Here is an 11,189-nt window from a genome sequence, read left to right on the forward strand (position 1 = left end):
TATACCTACCGTACATGTTTGTTAGATAAACGGGATATACGTTGAAAGGGATATACGGACATACGTTTGAACGACTATATTTCCCCAGCAGCAAAAATGGTTGTTAATTAATGTAGTTTCAATCATGTTGCTTATATAGTTGATCTTTTGGCAGCAAAGTCTTTCTTTGCAGAGTGATGTAATTGTCGCAAGTACAACACTTAACAGATTAGGAAGCTGTACAGGTTCTGCCATTACAAGAGCACTGCATCAGCTGTTGGGCTCACAGTATCAGGTAAAAATCTCATAAGCTTAATTTTGCCTTAGTACTTATAGTTTCTGAGTGATACCTATGTGTTGGGTTATACTTAAGTGCTAAATATTACTTATTTGTTGAGTGATATATAAGTGGTGAGTGATACCTAAATCCTTAGTGATACTTAAGTGATGATTGGTACTCAGGTGCTAAGCGATACTTAAGTGCTGAGTATTGCGTAAGTGCTAAATAATACTTATTTGTTGAGTGATATCTAAGTGGTGAGTGATACCTAAATTATTAGTGATACTTAAGTGCGGTCTCATCTCTCATTTAATCTATCCATGAACACATAAGGGAACACACGTTATAGGTTCTCATCCCACTTACAAATATACATACTGTGTATTTAGTTCAAGTAAATTAAATACTACACAAAACAATTAAATATAGTTTCCGTTTTTTATTCGTTCTAGGAAGCCGCGCTATATGTAATCTAAACATTAGCGATTGTACAGCTACTTTTCTAAATATAAATTTCGCTGTAGACTGCGTGTTCGACTGCCGTTATCAAAAACCCAAGCGTCCAACCTGGAGATGTAATCAGAATCTCAGGAATCTTCAAAAGCATCTACCACGTTATATTGTCTGACTACGATTACTCAACTGGCGAAGATATCATGCGAAAGGCGGTCGGCCAATGCTTAAAGAAGGCCGATGAAGCTGAATACGACTCCATCGCATTTCCTTGTCTAGGTTCTGGTGGCTTCGGCTTTCCCTCTGGAAGAGTAATTGAATGGATATATGACGAGGTTGGCTCCTTTCGGGCAAAATCCTTGAACGTTGTTATTGTAGTAATTTTGGAGAAGGACTGGGACGCAAAGAAGGTAAGCTGTGATCTGTGAGTGACTTGTAAATTCAAATATTTTTTTACACTAGATCCATTTAGCCTTTACTTGCCTGATAATTCTAATTAGGCCGACATTTTTACTAGGACAGTGGTTCCCAACCTTTTTTCTTTCGTGGCCCATTTTCGTTGGACAAAAATTATGCGGCCCAATAAATGTTTATGAAAAAAACAATTATGAAATAGGTTTAGAACAAAATACAGCAGAACATGTTTCAAACAGATTATTTCTTTAACCGTGCATTAGTGAAATACTAGCTGCTGAACAATAAATTTACATTCCTTCTAAATTCCTTCCCAAGCCATTATTTCTGTAAAATTAAGTGTAGTGACACAAATAAGACTTAATTTTTCGTTAAATCTAGCTTTATAAAATTGGTCTGTGGCCCACTCAAAATGTTCCCATTGCCCACTAGTGAGCCATGGCCCACTGGTTGGGAACCGCTGTACTAGGACTTTCCAAAGCCATCCAGTGTTTTTACGAGTTAGTTGTTATCGTTGTTTTAAACTAAACTACTTACGGGTTATATCACAAAATATACACAACACATTGTATACGACCAATGGTTATAGTCATTGTGTAACGAGTTATTGGAATGATGGTTTCACTTTGACGAAGTAAGTTTATGAAAGCCCATACTGAAGTAGGTAGCATTTTGAATGTTTCGAATGTCTCTATATTCATTAAATTCGAAACGTTCAAAATGTTATCTACTTTTGTATGGGCTTTGATATTCTTATTACGTCTAACTACAACCTCCAAGCAATATGCCCAACAGATTTTAGTTGGACTCGGTCATTTTAAAGTGACTCGTTAACAGCACTGAATTTGGTATATGCATGAAAGTGTGACATTATATAGGCGGGTTGAAAAAACTATGCCGTGATTTTGGTTGTCGTTGGTACTTCGTTTAAATAAAAAGAAATCTAATCACGTCGTTAGTAAAACTTAAGTTATTACACACTTAAATGAACAAAGCAGTCCGTCATATTTATTTTAGATGAAAAACTGAAAAAAAAAGTTTTAAACTTATGTTTTGTGATAAATATCAAAAGGACACCGGATCCAAACGGTTAAACAAAAGACTGCATATACCTCTTAGCTATTGGATAAAAGCTTTTTAAAATGATATCAAAATATAAGGATTAAATTGTGAGTAAAATTTACCGTAACACTTTTAACGTTTGTATTTTTACATTTTCAATATTTGACTGCACAGGCCTGGAAGTCACTTTGTGAAACGAACGTTAATGCGAGAGTTACGAGAGTAATAAAGAGCGAAATCATTCAAGATCTTGTGCCTTCTGAAGAGGATCAACTCATAGCATTGGCAAAAAAGCGAAACGTTGCAATAGAGAAGAGAAAAGCTAAGTAAGTGAAACAAATACTCTTTGCGTTGGTTAGTTAAATAATATAAAATATTACTTCTCGTCTTTCTATTGTCCTTTTTGTTTTTCCTTACATACAAATTGTTGGACAATAAGCTGTGAAATTTTGCTCAGGGATGTACGATGATATAATAGGCTATAATATACGATAATATAAAATATAATATAAATGTGTGGCAACTAGGGATGTTCAAAGTAGAATCCCAGGGGATTCTAGAACTTTAGGTTGCGAAGTAGAATAACGAATCCAGAATATCGAATCCTACTATAGTTTACTAAGTTATTTAACCTCAATTTTGTTTGGAATAGGAATTAATCTTAATATACCCTACAGAGCCCACAGCCACAGTAATAAATCGAAAAACAATTTGCTGACATGTGTATATTGTATTGAAAAAATAGTTTCCTAAATGTCTAACCTTCCTAACAACTGTCATTTAAAACAGTTTTTCTAAACGTTTTAATTCGGCTACTCTGTAGCCGAGTTCCCATATTTATAACTGATAACAACTTCTGTTATGTTTATGCCTAAATTAAATTCACAATTATTTTACATCAGTGCCTTGACGCTTTGTGGTCTCAAAGAGAATGTAAGGGAAATACAGAAAGAAGTTGTTGCTTGGCTAAAGCACTACAACACGACAATCACCTGCGCCGAATACTATACTTGGAAATACAAGAACTCCGCCACAAACATGTGGATCGATTTTGATAAAAGGGCAAACTACGAACTCGAAAATTCCTACAAGGTAAGACTGCCTGACTTAAACAAAACATACTGTTGGGCAACCTCAGTGTTTGGCCCTATGATTTCAATGCATTTTGTTCTTTCAATGAACGATACTTACACATATGTGTGTCAGCAACTGTGATCTGTGAAGCTTTTCTTAAGGTCCATTTTAACAAATGATTTCGTCATGATATCGAACCTCACTCTTCAGGTTAGTTGTTTTAACAGATTCGGTGAGTCTGGGATAGCTTTCTGTGTATAATTTATTTTTTAATTTAACTATAGAGATGAAAAAAGTATCACGATCTGATCCGACAAAATTGCAATATTGCAGTGCTTTACAAGTAAAACAAAATAACTCGATACCTTCAAAAATAATCTGTTCCGGTTTTGGATCATCTTTGCTGTAGCGTTAGGTAGTTTAGTTTCATCTATCAGTCTATTTGTTACCCTACCTTTTTTGCGACAAATTTACATTTTACTGTTAAAAATTAAAAAAAAGCCTTAATTCCTAATATCAATTTTCTATCGAATTAACACTTAAACCATCCTAGTATCGGACAATTATCGATACCACCACTTATCAGCCATTCAACATTATCGGATATTCCTAATTTAAGCCCTGAGTAAATTTTTGTAGTTGAACTTTGATTTTCTGTTTAGATATGTAGTGTTGTACATTTTTGTATACAAACTAACATCTGTATTTGGCGCTATGTCGTATTTAGTCGAAAATCAGCAACTTTAAACTTTCTTATATTATTGTACGTTTGCCAGAAAAACGAAAAAGGATCCTTCACTATCGAGGCCTTTTTGAACGGAGAATTTCGCAAATTCGAAGTCAACTATAGGAAAATGATTCTAACCTGTCCCAGCGTTGCAAGTTCTAAACTGCAAAGGGTTGTATCGAATGTGGATGGTAAGAATTCTTGACTATGTTTTTTTTTCGAAATAAAAAACTTACCATTGCCCGTATTCGTTTGACATTTTCAATAGAAAGCACATGGCGAAAGTGCGTATGTATAATCAATAGCGATATCCGATACTTGACAGTTTATTCCAAGACCGATACTCGATATTTCGGACAAAAATTATCGGGATCCGATTCGTCACCCAACGACGTTATAATTATAGAAAAATGCCTATCAATATAGCAATCGCTGCTTTGTATCGCAAATCATGGCTGGAATTACTAAATTAATTTGGTATCGGTCGGAACCGATACTACCGCGGTATCGGATGAAAACATGATTTGACATCATATATCGAAAATACGTAATCTTTCTTACGGTAAGCAACTGTTCAGGTAAAGATATTTGTTACCCAAACGTAAATGAAAAATATAGTGATTTTAACGTAAATTTTCATTCAGCCTTCAGCTTTGTTATGTTTTATTAGATAACTGCCTTTAGACACAAAAGGCAACGTGTTCAGTCTTTCGCTCTCAATGTATTTCTATGCATATCTCTAGTGATTCCAGATGTTTGGAAAAAAATGGGTGAAGAGGAATGGACAAAAGTGAGACTCTCTTCAGATGAACAGGAGTACAAGGAAGTTGTCTCTCAATTTACCAAAACACGAAGCTTCAGGGTTAACACGGTACGGATACTTAAACAGACTAGATCAGTGGTTTTTAATCTGTATGGGCCACTATACCTGGTCAATTTCGCCATTTTATGGGGTCCTTTTATTATTAATGAAATGTAACTTCTTTTTACGCTGCAAAGCGAAATGTCTCATTCAGTCTAACAACTGTTTAAATTTTAATGGTAAATTGGATACTCATAACATTAGTTATTTTAGCATTGTTTATTGATTTAAACTGCAGGTCATTTAAGGTTTTATTAAAAAAAAATGTAATATTAATTAAAAAGGGCAAAAGGTAAAATTACTTAGTAACATCGATCAAATTCAAACCAGGTTTAAAGACAATAAAATTGTTAAGAAACACCATCGTATAGATGATTTTAAAGCGCATGTCAAGCATTCACACCCAAAACGCATTCATTTCAGTCTGTTCTGTTCGAGTTTCACCCTATATGTATAATATGTTTATCAAACGTCCCACAATGTAAACAAATTGTCTTGTTAGATCGAACGCATACAAAACCCAACCCTTTACAAAATATTCCAAGCCCAAAAGAAAAGGGTTGTCGATCGGCTGATCGCGGCCGGGTCCCATTTTCCAGTGACCCGCAAACTTTTCCACGGCACGGCTGCAGAAACTTGCGACAGCATTTGCAAAGACAACTTCGACCGGGGACACGCCGGCATTAACGGTAGGTTGTTGTTTTTGTTGTTGTTTCGTATGAGCCAAGACTTTGCAATATTCCGGACTTGGTTTTGGGGCAGATGTTGGTCAGCCAGTTTATGGTTTGGTCGTCCAAAGTCTTCAGACTAAGCACTCCATGCGGTGCTCCCAGTATCGGGCAATCCTCAATGACGTGATCTGCGGTTTGTTCTTCGCCACCGCACTCAGTGTTCTGCAGGGGCCAGACCCCATTTGTACATTGATAAACTGAAACGCCTAACACCCGTCCGTAACGGGTTGAGCCTAACCCATTAAGCAACCGTAGGTTAAAACTTTGGATGTCAGATAATATCGTATCAAAGCTCGGTGTATACCAAGGTTAGGTATTGGTACATGCCAAGTGTTAGAAAGAAAAACGAAATTTGAAGAAAAAAAAATCGACAAAACAAATTAAGTTAAAAATTGTAATGTTGAAAAATATTTCAAAATTTATTATGTGTAATATCGCGAGTGTCCATCCCAGCAACACCTGACCTAAATATGCCGAAATAATAATTATCACACCAAGAGACAAACAAATTCGTCTAGCCCTTGATACAAACCTTTCCAACGATGCCACACATGACTCGGTGAATACATAAACATGTCTTTTCGTCGTTAAAGTTTGTTTCTGAAATTTTGTGTGCTGGGTAACTTCCAGGGGTTCTTAACCAGTGGTACGTGTACCCCTTGGGGGTACGAAGCACCAAAGCAGGGGGTACGATATGCATTGTGAAATTATGCGCTCTTTTGGCAAATTTGGGAAGAATGCGTAATTTAGTAAAATCAACAACACAAAAGGCATGAATAAATTTACTGATTGTTTGTGTGTTGTAAATATCGCTGAACTTTCAAGACTGTTTTTAATGCATGCATTCAACACGTAAGTTATAAATCCATTGAGTTTAAGACAGGGGGTACGAGGAAATTTTATGAAAATTCAAAGGGTACGAGCGTTAAAAAGGTTAAGAAACACTGGTAACTTCTGTTAATTACAAACGTGCCGAACGATAAAAAGACATCAAAACCGAAAGTGATTAGAAGGGGAATAAACCGGTGAAAGGTGAGGTGGGAAAGTGAAAAGGCAACACGAGTTAAGTGATTTAGAACGCAATAGTGAAAATTAGGCCAAAGCAAACGATAAAATATCCTGGGCAACCTTAGTATCGCAACTCGTCCGATACTAGGATGCTATCGGTGTCGACCCGATTGGAAACTGATGTAGCATTTGCCCCATGCTTTACAGCAGTGGTACCCAACGTTTTTAGCTTGTGGCATCCTCCTTAACTTATAAATTGTTTTCGGCATCTTTACTATAATATTTGCAACTTGTTTGCTGTAAGTTATCAACAAACGAAATAGAGCACACATCAAGCGTGAACAAGGTTGAAAAACCTTCTTGATCTGTTGCAATCTAAAACTATTGGATCAATAAGCTTACTCAATAGAGTAAAACTTGGAATCTAAGAGAATTTTAAATGTCTCGCAGCACCCTTGAATATGAAAAACGGCATCCCGATTGGGAACCACTATTTAACAATCTAACTATAAGAACTTAAAAACGCATTTTTTTACTAGCGTTTCACCATTATAAGTAATAAGATTTTTCAGCTATACTTTGCGCTTAACTCTCCTTAACACATTTCGTTTCAACGTTGCAATTTGCTAAATTTTGCATATCAATCTATCATAGAGACTTTAAAACGTACCGGATTGAACTGGCCAAAATATAAAAAGCACTGCTTTGTTGTGGGTGTTATTTATACCATGGTGAAAAAACAGACTATCCCGATATAACCAATAAGCTTTATTAAAATAAGTAAATTTGAGACAAAAAAGGGTTTTTTGAAAGCGACAAGAAAATAGGTGAACTATTTCGTTAATTTTTTCCTTTTCAAAGGGACTGCATTCGGCATCGGCGTATATTTCGCTTCAACTGCTGCGATTTCGAATCAATACGCAAAAGGCAATCCCAAGCACATGTTTCTGGCCGAAGTGATAACCGGCCAATACTGCAAGGGCGACAAGTCGATGAAAGTAGCCCCTAAGCAGCCGAACGGCTCCCCTTACGACAGCGTCGTTGATGACCTCACAAACCCGAGGAAGTTTGTCGTCTTTCGTGACGCGAGCGTTTACCCCTTTTATCTGGTGACGTATACTTAATGTTATCCAAGAAATGTTATCCAATCTTTTTACGTTTTATCGCTTTTATCTTCACTTGATTTTTACACTGATGATGGCATGAGTTATTGCTGAAACGTCTGTAAATTGCGAAATGTCGCTTTTATCAAATATTATGGCTTTGTGGTGGCAGTGGCCATTTTTAGATGTTTAATTAATCGTTTTTAAGTAATTAACGAATAACAAAAACATGCGCCCCTTTATTATTCCTTGTCTATTGATCAAAATTGTCATAACGCATCCTTACCAAAAACATCCTGTTGTATATTTATCAAAATTGTAATAATATATCTATTTATCAAAGAGCTTTATGTGTCTAAACTCGAAAATGTGATGTTGACGAATTGCTACTGTGTGCGTTTTTAGTGAAAACTTCCGGTAAATTGCCAGTGCCTTGCGAAACAGTTCGGCCACTTGTTCACAGATGACGAATAGCAAAATTGACACACATCCTTCCTTATATTGTCCTCGAATGTGCGACCTTAAATCGCCGCTTTGAGAATTGGCACAATACCCATATCTCAAAGCAGTGATTCGAAATTGTGTTTACAGTTAGAGAAGCCGTTTCGTGTACTAATATGGACAGATTCTAACTTCCTTGTAGGAGATATGTTGAGAAAGAAAGGCGATAAGCCAACACCCGTGTGACGTAATTACTGTTAAATAATATAACAATTTGCCGTGTCATTGCGTCATAATCTTTTTCTCGCACAGAAAATTTCTCTTCTGAATTTTGTGTATAAAAAGGATTGCTTACAAAATAAAAATGTCCAGTAATCAGGATCAATTTACAAGTTGTTCTGCTGTTGAACCAATCAAGTCTTGTCTAGTCAATACAGTGAGTGGTTGTGTTGCTTGCCGGCTTCTAGCTGGCCAGCTCAACACCAGCCAACACAAACTTTGTGGATTTGTAATTAGACATCAGCAAAACTTATTGAAGCAATAGCGAGGTTGATTGCCGAGGCAAATTAGTTTAATGAGACTTGCAATAAACACCGCTTGCCTCAAATTGTTGCCACGCGAGTGAGAAAAAAAAAAAAAAAAAAAAAGAACTCTATTTCTTATGGCCAAGAAAAGTCGTCGAACGAAGCTCAAAAAGAAGATGCACCTTAATCTGTACGGAGTACATACAAACGACCGCCTAAAAACTGCCATGTTTGAAACCTACAAGAAGCTAGCTGTTAGAAGAATTGATCTTTTTTGATTTGTAATTAGACAACAGCAAAACTTATTGAAGCAATAGTGAGGTTGATTGCCGAGGCAAATTAGTTTAATGAGACTTGCAATAAACACCGCCTGCGTCAGCTTTTATATTTTTATTGAAATTATCCAATTATTTGTACTGTTTTAACTGTGGGTTATATGTTTCAACTACTTAAGTATAATATGCCATTTTGTTCAGGGTAAATAAAAGTTTCTTGTACATTAAATATTACCTTCAAGAAACCCGTTTCTTTAAATACCCCTTCCGCTCCACATTTAAGAAAAAACGACTTGAGCCTCAACGAGCTTAATTGATCAACATAGATCGAAGGTGACCAAAAGGACAACACCACCATTTCTAATGACCAAGTGTAAGACAACACCACCATGTGTAATGACCAAGTGTAGGACAACACCACCATGTCTAATGACCAAGTGTAGGACAACACCACCATGTGTAATGACCAAGTGTAGGACAACACCACCATGTCTAATGACCAAATGTAGGACAACACCACCATGTAAAAGGCCAAGTGTAGGACAACACCACCATGTGTAATGACCAAGTGTAGGACAACACCACCATGTGTAATGACCAAGTGTAGGACAACACCACCATGTCTAATGACCAAGTGTAGGACAACACCACCGTGTGTAATGACCAAGTGTAGGACAACACCACCATGTGTAATGACCAAGTGTAGGACAACACCACCATGTGTAATGACCAAGTGTAGGACAACACCACCATGTGTAATGACCAAGTGTAGGACAACACCACCATGTGTAATGACCAAGTGTAGGACAACACCACCATGTGTAATGACCAAGTGTAGGACAACACCACCATGTGTAATGACCAAGTGTAGGACAACACCACCATTTCTAATGACCAGGTGTAGGACAACACCACCATGTGTAATGACCAAGTGTAGGACAACACCACCATGTGTAATGACCAAATGTAGGACAACACCACCATGTGTAATGACCAAATGTAGGACAACACCACCGTGTGTAATGACCAAGTGTAGGACAACACCACCATGTGTAATGACCAAGTGTAGGACAACACCACCATGTCTAATGACCAAGTGTAGGACAACACCACCATGTGTAATGACCAAGTGTAGGACAACACCACCATGTGTAATGACCAAGTGTAGGACAACACCACCATGTGTAATGACCAAGTGTAGGACAACACCACCGTGTGTAATGACCAAGTGTAGGACAACACCACCATGTCTAATGACCAAGTGTAGGACAACTTAAGTCAATGACACTTATTTCAAATGATTTGACTTGACTTAAGACTTTCAGACAAATGACTCCGGTTGAAATAACATGTTTTTATTAAGCTTTTTTGTTAAATTGAGCTATTTACTACGATTTTTTTGCACATAAAACATCTTGCTTGCTAAATGTTTCGTTTTGCTTATTTTTTGTTCGGTTATTGCTCATAATCCTACTTACGTCAAGTCATTTAAAAACAGTAACTTAAGTTCACTCAATCGATTACAACACTTTCTAGGGGCGTAACTGAGACAAGCCCTGAACCTAACGAGAACCAACAGACACAAAAGTAGAAAAAGGCGAATGTCAAACGTCGAAATTGTTGTTCATTCGATTTATTTAACAGTGTAACTCATCCTTGGTACGTGTCAATTGTCTGTTATCTTGTTACTAATGATTTTTTGTTTGTGTGCCAAATAGACTTTTTAACCTCCTTAAAGTGTCGCAATTAAAAAAGCATAGTTGCCATTCTAGATTATTTTAATCTAGATTTAGATGTTTTGGTTTGAATCTAGATGTAGGATTATACAATCTAGATGTTAGATGTTTTTTCAGATTATTATAAAAAAATATTGTATAATCTAAATTAGTGACAGATTCGCTATTGACGATAAATGTTTCAGTAATTCGCAAAGTTTATTTTTGCAAATTGAAAAAAAAAATGATGAGATATAAAATCGAAATTTCAGTAACTCGTCATGTTCAGTAAAATGTTTTATAAAGCAGAAAATCTTAAATCTAAAGCATTAAGCAAGTTCCTTTATGCAACTTTATACGACATTAAGCTTTTAATGTTGATTTTTTGTCCAAAAGTATTGAATATTTTCAAAAATAATTTTTAGATTATTTTTTAGGTTTCTCCATAAAAATCTAGATGTTTTTAGATTAGTTTTTTGGTAAATCTAGATGATTACTGTGAGAAAAAAATGGCAACTATGAAAAAAAGGTAGTGGAGCAC

At 36.2% G+C, this 11,189-nt stretch overlaps 1 protein-coding gene across 1 annotated transcript; it reads left to right on the forward strand.

Moving 5' to 3' along the window:
* The first annotated feature begins 915 nt into the window (after positions 1-915).
* Positions 916-5,098, forward strand: LOC146141043 (protein mono-ADP-ribosyltransferase PARP14-like). The gene is made up of 6 exons (XM_083392791.1): positions 916-1,122; positions 2,363-2,514; positions 3,091-3,280; positions 4,039-4,180; positions 4,733-4,860; positions 5,090-5,098. The coding sequence occupies exons 1-6, from the start codon at positions 916-918 to the stop codon at positions 5,096-5,098; spliced, it is 828 nt and encodes a 275-aa protein (XP_083248917.1).
* Positions 5,099-11,189: the final 6,091 nt, after the last annotated feature.

The sequence above is a fragment of the Ascidiella aspersa genome, chromosome 6 (genome assembly GCF_963924565.1).
Source record: "Ascidiella aspersa chromosome 6, kaAscAspe10.2, whole genome shotgun sequence".
Classification (NCBI taxonomy): Eukaryota; Metazoa; Chordata; class Ascidiacea; order Phlebobranchia; family Ascidiidae; genus Ascidiella; species Ascidiella aspersa.